This window comes from Drepanopeziza brunnea (genome assembly GCF_022702325.1).
Source record: "Drepanopeziza brunnea f. sp. 'multigermtubi' strain 214-2 chromosome Unknown ctg10, whole genome shotgun sequence".
In the NCBI taxonomy this organism is placed as follows: domain Eukaryota; kingdom Fungi; phylum Ascomycota; class Leotiomycetes; order Helotiales; family Drepanopezizaceae; genus Drepanopeziza; species Drepanopeziza brunnea.
This window is the reverse complement of record NW_027094073.1, coordinates 1,475,439-1,489,044: the sequence shown is the minus strand read 5'-3', so window position 1 is coordinate 1,489,044 and position 13,606 is coordinate 1,475,439. Positions and strand designations below refer to the sequence as shown.

The 13,606-nt window shown below is 49.2% G+C and overlaps 5 protein-coding genes across 5 annotated transcripts; 3 read left to right on the top strand and 2 right to left on the bottom strand.

Moving 5' to 3' along the window:
- On the bottom strand, positions 1–1,968 carry L3040_006076 (uncharacterized protein; the record flags this gene model as incomplete). The annotated part of the gene is made up of 1 exon (XM_007288485.2): positions 1–1,968. The coding sequence occupies one exon, from the start codon at positions 1,966–1,968 to the stop codon at positions 1–3; it is 1,968 nt and encodes a 655-aa protein (XP_007288547.2).
- A 957-nt stretch (positions 1,969–2,925) lies between these two features.
- Positions 2,926–4,850, top strand: L3040_006075 (uncharacterized protein; the record flags this gene model as incomplete). The annotated part of the gene is made up of 3 exons (XM_007288486.2): positions 2,926–2,948; positions 3,045–3,965; positions 4,013–4,850. The coding sequence occupies 3 exons, from the start codon at positions 2,926–2,928 to the stop codon at positions 4,848–4,850; spliced, it is 1,782 nt and encodes a 593-aa protein (XP_007288548.2).
- Positions 4,851–5,144: 294 nt separating this feature from the next.
- Positions 5,145–7,022, top strand: L3040_006074 (uncharacterized protein; the record flags this gene model as incomplete). The annotated part of the gene is made up of 2 exons (XM_007288487.2): positions 5,145–5,184; positions 5,278–7,022. The coding sequence occupies 2 exons, from the start codon at positions 5,145–5,147 to the stop codon at positions 7,020–7,022; spliced, it is 1,785 nt and encodes a 594-aa protein (XP_007288549.2).
- An 866-nt stretch (positions 7,023–7,888) lies between these two features.
- L3040_006073 (uncharacterized protein) lies at positions 7,889–9,453 on the bottom strand (the record flags this gene model as incomplete). The annotated part of the gene is made up of 4 exons (XM_007288488.2): positions 7,889–8,574; positions 8,658–8,958; positions 9,014–9,247; positions 9,304–9,453. 4 exons carry the CDS (start codon positions 9,451–9,453, stop codon positions 7,889–7,891), a joined length of 1,371 nt encoding a protein of 456 aa, XP_007288550.2.
- Positions 9,454–11,584: 2,131 nt separating this feature from the next.
- L3040_006072 (uncharacterized protein) lies at positions 11,585–12,340 on the top strand (the record flags this gene model as incomplete). The annotated part of the gene is made up of 3 exons (XM_007288489.2): positions 11,585–11,704; positions 11,778–11,877; positions 11,937–12,340. The coding sequence occupies 3 exons, from the start codon at positions 11,585–11,587 to the stop codon at positions 12,338–12,340; spliced, it is 624 nt and encodes a 207-aa protein (XP_007288551.2).
- Between the last annotated feature and the right edge of the window lie 1,266 nt (positions 12,341–13,606).

Below are 13,606 nucleotides of genomic sequence, written 5' to 3'. Positions count from 1 at the left end.
TCATCCCAAAATATTTAACATCCACTTCCGGACTCCCATCCACGCATCCATGACCATATGTGCTTCACGATTCACCGCGGCAAGGGCCTTGCCCTTCGGTATTGGGAGATGACGGATAGTTTCCACCGGCCGCTGGCTGAGGATTTCTGGCTCACTGAACCAATTCCCATGCAAGCCGTAGGGTACGCGCTGCGGCAGTTGCACTTTGCACACGACTTCCTTCATCTCCCTAGCATCAACAATCCAGAGCTCACTCTTGGCACCTGGTCCAGCGTTCCCAGCTTCGTCAAGCTGGCTCTCGTCGAAGACGTACGACAGAATCCAGCCATCGTCTTCCGATATCCCATTCTGGCGAGGTACGAAACGGGACTCCTGGGCGTAGAATCCTGGTGGTAGCTTGAAGATTTTGATGGGGTCTTCCGGGTCATCAGAAGCCAAGATCTCGGCAACGCTTCTCATGTCAACACAGCCTGTGATTGCATTAGGCGGATCTTGCTCTGCTTGCTTGATCAAGGCAGTAGCGTCAACTTTGACGAGAGAGTCGATTTTCACAGCACGGCCGAGAGCTGCTCCAAATGTGCTGTCCGAGACTGAACACCCATAAATGTAGCGCGTTGAGGACATCGACATGTCATCTCGCAATGACGGAAATTCGAATGGCATCGCAGTCAGAGCGAATTGATGCGTGATGATATTCTCACAGCCAGAAAGCAAAAAACGATAATAATATAGTCGACACTGCTCCTCTTCTACTGCATATCTAGGAGAAGTAATTGGCTTCGGAATAGGTGCCGCGACATCTCCTGCACTGAAGACCAGGGAGGCGCTTGTGAGCCGGCACGCGAGCATATTGACAGCTATGGTCTCGATCTCCTTGGTCAGAGGATTGAAGGCAGACTCATCCCACGTGTTCGCAGTGTGAAATATGCAACAGGGATTGGTCTCGAACCAGCGTACAGATTCTGGATGCCGTCTTGGGAACACTCCAAATCTCGAAAGCCCAGAAGGATCGTAAGATACCACAGGCTCGTTTCTTGCAAGATTCCTAGGATCGAGAGAGAGCGGTAGGTCCATGATCACGGTATGCGCAAATGAAACCCCAAAGTCGTGCATCATCTTCGCAGATTTGATGCCAGGCACTGCCGCATTGACAAGCCGAGAAGGTTGTGCAAACCGGCTGGAGTTTTGTGAGCTGGGTATAATCGAGTAAAAGACAAAAGGGGCGAAAAATGTCGAATGAAACAGGATGAGTTCATTCGTTAGAGGATCGACTCGAGGGTGTGCGGTTGTCCATTCCTTCATGAAGCTCAAGAGGCCGTTCCCTCCAAAGACGTCTCCTGGTACATTCTCCGTAGCCGGCTCTCCTTCTGCCTTCCCCCCATCAAACCACCCGACAGTCTCCAAACCAGGCAGTGAAACTCTGATGGGTGGTCCGCTCTCGCAAGTCGCCAGCGCTCTGCCGTCGTGGTACAGAATGCCGGTATTCGCAACGCTGATTTTATTTATTGCTTGCTCTGAGCCTGGGAGATGGGAAATGAAGACCAGGGACAGAGTTCTGAAAATGCGGAGGATGATTCGCAGCAAGGTAGAAGCTGGATTGACAAGTGTTGCTATGCTTGGTAAAATGGGAAGCCGAAGAGACGGCGAAGAGACGGTCGAAAGGTAGGCATCCGTAAGAATGTACTGGTTGACGAAAGCTGGGCGTATCGATCCATCTGCTCCTCTCTGAAACGCAACCCCACTCAACATCCCATCTCCGTCGAACCAGTGTGCATCTCTCCCCAGGTCTTCGTTTGTCACCGGATTTCCTCCATTTCGAACATACTCTCCACCCGCGAGCTCGTCCGGGATGGAGCCGGTATACGAACATGGAGTGAGGGGCAGGACTCGGTGAATGGGGGCGAAGTTGCCGTGGAGATAAGGATGAGGTCTCGCCGACCTGATCTGCTTCTCCTTGACGACAGTCATGGGTGTGATGAGGAGACGGAGGAGGAGGAGGAGGAGGAGGAGGAGGGAAAAAGAGAGGAAGAGGAGGTTAAGTGTCTGGCTGTATATGCATACCAAAGTAACAATGCACGGAGAGAGCGGGAAGCAAGCCAGAATTGCACGACGACATCTCGAATGGGTGGCGGACCGGGATGTCCTGCTTGCACCCTTGGCGCGCTGGTGGTATGGGTAGCTCTCCAGAAATGTGCTTCTCGATTCAATCCATCTCTCTTCTCCGTTCCGCACCTGCTGTACCGGTTACCTGTACCTGTACCAGCTATACTCCGTACAGTAGAGTATGACGAAAGGCATGACACACATTGGCCAATGAGAGGGTGAATCTGCAGCAGCTTGCCCTTGTACATTTTGGTCACGCGTATCCGTACGGTACACACGGAGCCAATGCTTCATCCGGCCAAGCTTTTATCCGGATCGGCAAATACTACTAAATGTCATCATCGACCGGGGGCAGAGTACAGTAGCAGGGCAGCCAGGGCAGCCAGGGCAGCCAGGGCAGCCAGGGTTTCGTCTCCCCCGCAGTACGGAAAGCAGAGGCAGAGCAAAGCAGTGTCGTACCGGTACCTACCGTAAGTCCAGTCTGTGGCCATTTCTCAGCCTTCTCTCCCCCTGATCATGATTGGTTGGCTTCATCTTCTCCTCCTGGATCTCGGATGCAGCCTCGCCGACGCCGAGTGCCGTGTCATCCATCTATCCCCACATCCGAACCGGACTGAGAAAGGAAAGGAAAGCTTCAGCAGCGCTCAGCGCTGAATCTCCCGAACCTTCACCCGTACCACGATCGACATCGACATCGACATCGACATCGTCGTCTCTGGCTCTGTCTCCCCACTCGTTCTTTTCCTTTCACTCCTCTGTGATGCCTCAAGGGTCTTGTGAATATCTGTAGTAGCGGGCAGCGAAGGCGACGTCCGTACAGCCATGGGCTTCGAATATGCCCTCGTGTGAGTTGAGTCAATTAGGTCGATTGATGCTCTCAATTCCTGTCGCTGTTGCTGTTGCTACTGGACCAGGGACACTTGAGCTGATACCTCTCCCAGGCATCTCAAGTACACCATCCCTCCTGGCATCGCCCTGACTTTCGTTTACTGGCCCTTCCTCCACCGCATAGACCTGTACAAGGTTGCCTTCCTGGTCTCCATCGCTGTCGTCTCAACAATCCCATGGGACTCATATCTTATCCGGCGCAAAGTTTGGACCTACCCACCGCACGTTATCGTTGGACCAACCCTGTACTCAATCCCGGCTGAGGAAGTGTTCTTCTTTATAATTCAGACTTACAATACCTCGCTCTTGTATCTGCTACTCAGCAAGTTCGTCTTCCATCCGAGCTACCTGGGCCCCCGGAAAAAAACCGGGTCTAACGTTTCATGGAATCTGGGACATTTAGCGATTGCGATCTTAATTGTGGCTGGGGGAGCTTTGGTCTGGAGAGGAAATGGAGGAACATACTTGGGATTGATCTTAGTATGGGCAGGACCATTTGTGCTCCTCCTCTGGTCGCTTTCGTCCCGATTCCTACTCGATCTGCCATACACCAGCACACTTGCGCCAATTGCGATTCCCACCTTCTACCTTTGGATAGTAGATACTCTGGCCTTGAAGAGAGGGACCTGGACCATTGAATCTGGGACTAAGCTTGGCGTACACCTTTGGGATGGCCTGGAAATTGAAGAGGCTGTCTTCTTCTTGGCTACCAACACCCTGATTGTATTTGGGATGGTGGCTTTCGACCATGCTTTGGCGATTCTATTAACTTTCCCGAGGCTGTTTCCCACAGTGCCGGAGCTGCCTTCGCCATTCATGCTTGTCAAGGCTCTCCTCACCAACGAGACGGAATATGACATGGAAAGGGTCATTGGGATCCAGCAGGCTGTGGAAAGACTCAAGAAGAAGAGTAGAAGTTTCTATCTCGCCAGCTCCGCATTTTCGGGGCGGCTTCGGATTGATCTCATCATCCTGTGAGTGCCTGGATATCACATAATCGTGCTAAGCTGATGCAGTACAGCTATTCTTTCTGTCGAGTTTCCGATGATCTAGTGGATAATGCGAGCTCGGAAGTTGAAGCACGACAGTGGATCGTGAAACTCACTCACTATCTGGATAGAGCCTATGTTTCCAAGGAGGCCAAAATCGTCCAAAAACAACCAAGTCTCCACTCGTACATCACGGAAAACTTCCCGGAACCTGCACAACGGACTTTGCGCCTCCTTTCGACTCATCTCCTCTCTTTTGGACCCCTCTATGATTTGCTGGAAGGGTTCAAGACTGATCTCAAGTTCCCCGAAAAGGACTCTTCCAAAGCAGATCGGAAGTTCCCCATCGAGGAAGAGCGGGATTTGGATGTCTACGCAGCACGAGTCGCTGGAACCGTGGCAGAGCTATGTCTCGAGCTGGTCTTCTTCCATAGCTACAACAAAACTACGCCGGCTCAGCAAGACCACTTAGTGCGTGCTGGAAGTAGGATGGGAATCGCATTGCAGTATATCAATATTTCTCGCGATATTGCAACAGATGCAGCCATGGGGAGAGTCTACCTCCCAACATCTTGGCTCAGAGCAGATGGGCTTAGCCCGGAGGATATTGTGAAAACACCGGATCGCCCGGAAATAGAGGCACTGAGAGGGAGACTACTGGAGAAGGCATTTAGCGTTTATCGAGAAGCAATTGGTGCCATATCTCAGCTCCCGGTTGATGCGCGGGCTCCCATGAGGGTAGCGGTGGAGAGTTACATGGAAATCGGTAGAGTGCTGTCTGAGAAGGAATATCGAGCAAAAGAAGGGAAAGCTACGGTCCCGAAACTTCGGAGACTAAGGGTAGCTTGGAGCGCTTTGAATGGTGGGTAATGAGAAGCCCATAGGTACTACTGAGAGGCCGAAAAATTTCGTCTCATAATTGACTATCGTGACCGGAGCTGTCTCTTGGGAGTAGGTAGACCATCGGCTGAGACCTCAGACCATGTTGTGAGCCCTGCACCAAATGGCTGGATACTCCATGTCCCGACGTCATGATTCGTCCCTTGATAACAAATGCACTAGACCCGGAATTCTAACTATCCGCCAACATGTAAACGAGACTTATCTTGCCCATCTGCCAGTCCTCGTACTGCTGCAGCTTCTAAAACTATCTCTCAACCTTCAATGGCTTCGTCCGACAGAAAGAAAACGGCCATCGTCGTCGGTAAGCAAAGCTCCCCCGCGGACCTGACCCCTCCCTCCTCTTTTCGGATCCAAGCTTCAACCAACACCCTTCTAACACACAGATATATAACAGGCGCAGGAGTTGGCGGTATAGCAACAGCAGCCCGCCTCGCCAAAGCCGGCTACTCCGTTACCGTGCTCGAGAAGAACAGCTTTACCGGCGGCCGTTGTTCCCTGATCACCCATGACGGGTACCGCTTCGACCAAGGGCCCTCCCTCCTCCTGCTCCCCAAGCTCTTCGCAGAGACCTTCCACGATCTCTCGACCTCGCTCGAAGCCGAAGGTGTCGCGCTGCTGAAATGCGAGCCCAACTACCGCATGTGGTTCGGTGACGGCGCGAACTTTGAGCTCAGCAGCGACATGGCGGTTATGAAGCGCGAGATTGAGAAGTGGGAGGGCAAGGCGGGCTTCGAGCGCTACCTGCAGTGGCTAGGGGAGGCGCATAGGCATTATGAGATTAGCGTGCGGGAGGTGCTGCATAAGAACTTTACGAGTGTGTTTAATCTGTTGCGGCCGAGTTTCTTGAGGCATCTGGTGCAGTTGCATCCGTTTGAGAGTATCTATTCCAGGGCCGCAAAGTACTTTTGGAGTGAGAGACTCAGGAGGGTGTTCACTTTTGGGAGCATGTATATGGGGATGAGCCCGTTTGATGCGCCGGGCACCTATAGCTTGCTGCAGTATACGGAGCTGGCAGAGGGGATCTGGTATCCAGTCGGAGGCTTTCATGCGGTGGTGCAGGCACTGGTGGGGATTTGTGGGAGGTTAGGGGTCCAAATGCGCCTGAATACTCCTGTAAGATGTGTTCTTACAACTGAGGATGGGAAACGAACGACAGGCGTCGAGCTCGAGAGCGGAGAAAGGGTAGAGGCTGACTTGGTCGTTGTAAATGCGGATCTGGTATACGCCTATAACAACCTCTTCCCACACACAACATCCAGCTCCAAATCCTACGCTAAGAGCCTACAAAAGCGAGACGGCTCATGCAGCTCCATCTCCTTCTACTGGGCCCTCTCCCAAACCGTCCCTGAGCTCAACACGCACAACATCTTCCTTGCAGACGAGTATCGCGAGTCCTTCGACTCCATATTCGCCAGGCAGGGTATCCCAGATGACCCGTCCTTTTACGTCAACGTGCCCTCACGCATCGATCCAACAGCAGCACCTGAAGGCAAAGACGCCTTAGTGGTCCTCGTCCCCGTTGGCCACCTGCTCAACTCCGCTACATCCACCTCTCAAGCCGATTCCGGCCCAGGTCTCCTCCCGGAACATGACTGGGACGCCATCGTCTCGTCCGCCCGCCAAACCATCATCGGCACTATCGAGCAACGCACCAACTGTGCGCCCCTCGCCCCATTGATCGTGCACGAGGAGCTCAATACCCCTACGAGCTGGGAAGAGCGCTTCAACCTAGACAAAGGCTGTATCCTAGGCCTCTCGCACAGCTTCTTCAATGTCCTGGCTTTCAGACCGAAGATCAAACACCCTAAGATCGAGGGCGTGTACTTCGTCGGCGCGAGCACGCATCCGGGTACTGGTGTCCCGATCGTGCTTGCGGGTGCTAAGATCACTACGGAAATGATCTTGAGTGAAAGAGGCGAGGGGATCCCGTGGGCAGGCAAGGAGAGCCTGGTGAGAGATGAAGGTGTGAGACAGGGAAAGGAGACTAGCGGGCTAGATGTGTTGAAGAGGAGAGAGGGCGCGGTGTGGTTGAGCGACCTGGGGATTTTCAGGCTTGCGGCTGCGGTTTTATTTGTGACGATCGTGTATCTGAATACCGGGCTGACGCTTAGCAAGGGGTGGGGGGTTGGGAAGGTCTAAATGGTTTACACATGGATGGGGGTTTTTGGGGGGGGGGGGGGAATCTGGCGAAATGAACAGGAGGATGGATAGCGGTATCAATGCCAATGATACGGAATTTACGCGATACGAACCACAATACGACAGAATATCCTCTTGCTGCTGCTTTAAGTTTCTGACTCTGGTCCTTTGTTGCTCAGCATTCTCTTTTCCAAATAGGTATGTATGTATGTATGTATGTATGTATGTATGTATGTATGTAGGAAGGTAACTCTTCACGAGAGACGAGAGAGTTCAAGCGTCGCGCTCCCCTCCAACCCACTTCTCCCACATCTCCCTCTTCTCTCGATCCTTGGTCTTGATGTACATCACATCAATAGATTACACAGCTTACCAATTAGCGTTCTAGCCTGGAAATTCGGACTCTGGAGATGGTGAATTGAGAATTGGGCACTGATGTATGTGTGCGGTAGTGGCCACACCTGGATCGAGTATTGCTGGCTAGCTGCGTCGACTCACTTTCCTTTGTTTTATGCAGGGGGGATTTAGGATGATGGGTAGGTAGGTGAGTATACTGGGCTGTGAGGAAGTATTTTTGGAGAAAGAAGTGTTGTTTTGAGAATTGGAAATACAGGAGTGTACCTACCTAGGTATGTAGGTGTGAGGTTTTGACTGTGCTATGTTATGTTATGGATAGCGGTACCTTCCTTAACTTCGTTACGCTGCGTCACACACCAGTAGTAAACGTACCAACGCTATACTCTAACCGCTGCGTGGCTGTGTTCGGATAGCAAATCATTGCAAATGAGATTCGTTGAATTCGTCCGCAACCAACCACCCTGTTACCTTACCTTACCTGGCCTTACCTGACCTTACCTGACCTGGACTCAATCCTTCTCACCAAACTCCTCGCTGTCATGGTTCCCAGCCGCCATGATGCGGTTCTGATACGTATTCGACCTCATGGAACTCTCATGCGCCGTTCCCCCCTGGCCTCTACTCCCAGGCTTGATCGCCGACTTGTGCGCCGGCTGCCCGGGCGGCATCATGATCCTCGTCGGCGAGCCCGGGTTCGAGATCGACGACGTCAGCGTCATATCCGACGCGCTAGCATGCAGCGGCTTGAAAACCTCGTGACCGTGCGTACTGTCGTCCGCCAGCCCGCAATACTGGTCGTTGGGGTGCGGCGGCGCGGGACTATCGCTGAACGGTCGGCTGGCAGTCCCGTATTCCTTCGGGGCGCCGTGCCGGCCGTCCGCCGCCGCCGCCGCCGCCGCAGCAGCAGCAGGTTTGGTGGCGATGGCGTAGTCCCCGGGCGCGAAGGAAACCCGGGCGGTGCTGCCGCGCTCGAGGTCTGGGTTGAAGCGCTCGCCCTCGGGCACGGCGCTATCCTGTCCGGGGTTGGCGGTCTCGTACTCGAGCATCTTCATCAGGAGGTAGAAGCCTGAGGCGACGATGGAGCCGAGGATGGGGCCGACCCAGTAGATCCAGTGGTAGGAGTGGAATTCACGGCTCACGACTGAGGGTCCGAAGGAGCGGGCGGGGTTTACGGAGCCGCCTGTGTAGTAGACGCCTGTATACTTGATTAGCATTGTTATGTGATGGTTTCGATAACAGAGAGAGAGAGAGAGAAAGAGAGATAGGGAGGATGCTTACCCATCAGCTCGGCAATGAAGAGAGCGAGTCCGATGCCGATGGGGGCAATGAACGTTCCCTTGTGTTTCTCCGCTGCTAACATGAAAATGGTGAAGACGAGTAGAGCTGTCAAGAACATCTCGATGAATAGCCCTTGCACGACGCTTGTGCCCCCACCCAGACCGGTACGGACCGTGAGCGGACCTGGGAGCAGTGCAGAGACGATCGCAGCTGCGGTGATGCCGCCTAGGATCTGGGCGAAGGTAAGACATGCTCCGCGTATATACGGCAGAGCTCCGACGAGACACATTCCGAGCGTCACCTTCGTTCACATAATCAGCGGATTCGAGAGCTTCTTGGGATAGGTGGTGGCTTACAGCTGGGTTGAACAGTCCTCCACTGATGCGGAAGAATACCCAAGCATTGACGGCAAGAGAGAATCCAAAACACAGCGAGATGTAGAGGAGCTGGTTGACATCGCTGACGGCTCCAATGACATTTGGCTGCGCGGGATGAGCGAGGAGCGCTACTTGAGTCCCTGCGAAGGCGAACATGAGAAACATCGTCGTGCCAGTGAATTCTGCTATGGTAGCGACAAGATGGTTTCGAGCCTGACGGTTAGGATTAGCTACTGAGATGCTTCTGCAGGGGAAGGGGGATGGCATACGGTACCTGGTATCCAGCCGATGAATGGGAGACGATTTGATTTTAGGGAGCTCGTCCTACTTTTCACAGGTCCCCCAACAGATGATCTCTCACGCTTGTTGAAGAATGGTAGTACGATGCCAGTTCCCTGCTGAGGCTCGTTGATATTCATAGTGGAAGGGGAGTCAAGCCCGGAAGAGAATATGCAGGGAAATATGAAGAGATTAAAAAGCTGAGATGGAATTTCTGGAAAGGAAATACAATACAAAATCTCTGCGACCAGGAAAACAAGATACTTTGGCTTTAAGGTAGAGGCAGCTCTCTAGATACATGCCCTCGGCCCTTGAGCGTCATTGTTCAGAGCTACACTCTAGGCAAAGGTAGAAGACAAACCATGACGGACTGTGGCTTTATGGCTGGAGAATTGCCGAATATAGCTTCACACGGGAGCTAGTAAGCACTCCGTCGAAGTCTAGACAGGTCCCTGATCGGAGCGTTGAAATGGGCACCGACGAAGAGATCCGCTTTGAGAGAGCATCGCAGCCGAACAAAGCGCCTGCGTAGATAAGAAGTTAGAATGCGGAGTAGCTCTGAGATAGGCGCATCGGTGGCTGGGTTCCGTGCTCGCTTAAATGTTGATCTCTCTGTTCGCTAGCTGTGCTCGTCAGTTCGCCACTGTGGCGACAGTCAGTCAACATGGGTCGAATAGGCTTGGTAAATTTTCCACAGAAAGACTCTTGGATGTGGGTACAGATTTTGCAGCATAGCTCAGATGGATGTCCAGAATCCTGCACCCAGCAGAGGCCATTGAAGTAGCCAAGTATGTGTGGCTACTCTAGGCTCTGCTGCACCCGGATAACACGTGTGAATTTGGTGTCCGCTGATTTTCTTTGGACAAAGATTAACCACTATATAGAATACAAGGTAGACATCGGGTTTACGTGTAAACTGCATGCTTACTGAATTGATCTAGATCGGCGTGAATTCCAGATAAGAATACTTGTGTGGTCTAGCTGTAGCCTCATGTCATTGGAAATACTACCGAAGCTAGATATGTCTTTGAAGATCGAGGCTGTCTGATGCGAGGAAGATAACACCGAGAAAGCCTTTCCAGCCTTGACATTCAGTCTTCTACGAGCCCACCGGCCAGCTTTTCAGTCAACCGATGACGAACCTTCAACCGAGAAGGGTGACAGGAGAAGGGATGTTGGTTGGCCCTTCAAATCTAGGTAGGTGCGGTGAGCATGGACTGGGCGATACTCCGTAAATCCTGTAAAAACATGGGCTGAATCGAATGACAACCTTCCAGTTCATATGCTGGGAAGTGGACGCTATCTCAGGTGGTATGCCCACAGATGCAAGAGCAGACAGCTTTGGGGTCTGAGCTGTGATCTGGCCACTGATAGCTAGATATCAGTTCAATGCCAAATAGTTGCAGGAAAGTGGGAGATGCCGAAAATGGTCTTCCAGATGGAGTATTTGCATGTTGATATGGGTATGTATGTATGAAGGCCTTGTGCCAGCCTTGCAGGCTTGCAGGAGATGTGGTAGTATACACCATATATATACACACACACACATATATATATATATATATGAGGGGTTCAAGAACAAAGGAAGATGGATGTTGGATCAAGCTCCTGACCAATTTTAGCACCGGCCCTATTCCCACACGAGGCATTCCCATGATGATTGTGAACTTCAACTTTCACCTCCAACTTTGATCTTCAAGACTGGAGATGAGATTTTCAGCTGATATAAACAGCTGTTTATGGTCACGAAGCAGCACGTGGACAGAGTAGGTACAGTACAGTCCTCAACCCCGGCATCTATTTCCTTGACACCTCGTACAAAAATCACACCCCAAGACCTGTTGTCCAGTATTATTCCTTTGCTTTTGCATAACCTGTGTTGCCTCTGTTATAAGCATGATCTTTTCAAACCAGAAAAAAAGGATTGCAATATAATAAATAGCCAGCTAAGCGTGAATTCAACTTCATTTCTAAGATGATCTTCGATACAAGAATAAAAGGACAAAATTAATAGGTAATCAGTGCACCAATTTGTGGAGCAGGTTCACAATCGGTCCACTGAATCCTGACTAATATTAGCCGCACGACTATTTATGGCCGACGTAGAAATTTTTGATTACGGTCACTATTATTAGTAAAATGAATATGATAATGGATAGAATCAATCAAAGAGAGATATATATCTTCCTGCACCTACCTTATGTTCAATTCATCATTCTCTTCTTCTGCAAGTCTTAAAACTACTCCGGATATTTATCAATACATTATACGATGCCACATTTGAAGTCCATTTGCGCAATCTTGCTGGCCTTGAGCTTTCTCTCTAAAAGAGCTCAAGCATTTCCTCCTGTAGAAGGAAGAGAAATCATCGGCTATCGAACAGTTAGCAGAGTATGTTTCACTTGATTTAATCATCCGACTAGGTAAATAGCATAGAGCTTATATTGATAACTCGAATTATTAGGAAGAAGCCGAAGTTATTAATCAGGACAATATACCATCTTACGAAGCAGCATACCAGGGCTATTGGCTCCCTCCTATACTAGGAAGTGGCTTATACGTAGGTAAGTTGATCTATATTCATAGATCGTTACTTATTTCGCGGAGCTAACACTTCAACTAGCGGAGGCAATTACTTTCGGGCCGGTTAGACCATCGGATTGGCTTTGCGCTATCGAAGCGGATAGTGGAAAGATTGCAGCGGCGCAAAAAATATACATCCCAGACGTTCAATATTACAAAAAGAGTTACTATAGTGCGGTTGAAGAAAAGAAGTTACGGACCGGAGACGAAGAAGTCATCTTGGAATACATCGCATTGAAGATGGAAAACCCTAAGAAAGCGCTACGCTTCTCCTGGGTCCATCATGAAAATTGGAGGTTGCAAATGGTTATACCAACTGATGTATTAAGAGATGATGAGTTATATTTAACGGCTATCTGCTATGAAACAGAGAAAGAAGTATTAGATAATTCGGGCACCAGTGTTTCTTGGTCGAGTTGGAATATTGAAGGACTTCTTGAATAACAGGGCGCTCAGACTTTCAATACAGCGGACGATTAGGACAAGCTTTTGATAAATAAAAGAGCTTCTTATAAGCCACTTACTACGAATCAAGAATAACTTAAGAGTTACTCGAAAAGGATTTCGATACATTCAAGACCTAAACTTCGAAATACTCGATCGAGTTTATTGCATTAATAAATAATTAATAATTGTAATAACGAATTAAGTCGGCATTACCAAGGCGGGACACCCAGCAAAGCGGGATAATAAAATCTGCTCTTTTTTAATAAATAAAAAATCAACTAACTATTATATAATAATTATCTTTGTATAAAAAGATGCGCTATATTAAGTTTGATATTAATCAATTGATGAAATTTTAATTACAAGTTATTATTCTTTCATTATATTGAATTAAAGTAATAAAAATAATACCTTTGATATATACTTTTCGATTTTAATAATGCGTATATATCAGAATTGCTGCGTATATATTGGAATAAGCGAGGAATACGAAAATCGAACTTTTATTCAAATCTATCAAAAAAATACGTGCATCACTACTAACTTTAATTTAATAATTTATACTTTTAATAGTATAATATGTCAAATCATTTATTTTCGATCTATATAACGTTTTTTTAAATTAAGGTTATAATTATTAAAATATTCGCAATAAACAAATAAATTTGAATTATTTAAGACAGTTTTTGACCATTTTTTCATTACATTTTAATGTATTAGATTATCACAAATAAATGCATTTTTATAATTTTAATTCACGTTTGTAAAGCAAAATTTTCTAAGCATATAAAGATTTTTTTCTTTTTTATAATAATAATTATTGTTTGATAAGTGGTATACCATTATTGTCCCGCCTTGCTAGGTGTCCCGCTACTCAATTTGCTAATTGCGAGCCAAACAGGCCTTGGTCCGTGCAACTTTTACTGTCAAGTTGAGTTGATCCTGTTTAGGATCAACTCAACTGCTCAGTTGCACGGACCTGCAACTGTGAGCCAAACACACCCTTAGCTTTGTAACGTAATTAGAGGGAGCGGCTCGAAGCAATCATGACTAGAAACCCTTTCCTCGAAGTCATGATATAGGACATCAGGAAATTTTAATAGTCCGAGGAGTCGGATGTTTGCGCTGTCAACGCTGAATCCTGGTCTTCCCCAATCATATCAAATTTCCCTAAGCTACGGCTTCCGCGTGGCGCGCGGGGCGGCGACGACGACGACAAATATAACAGCAACAACAACGATAACGACCCTCCTCTCCTAGACC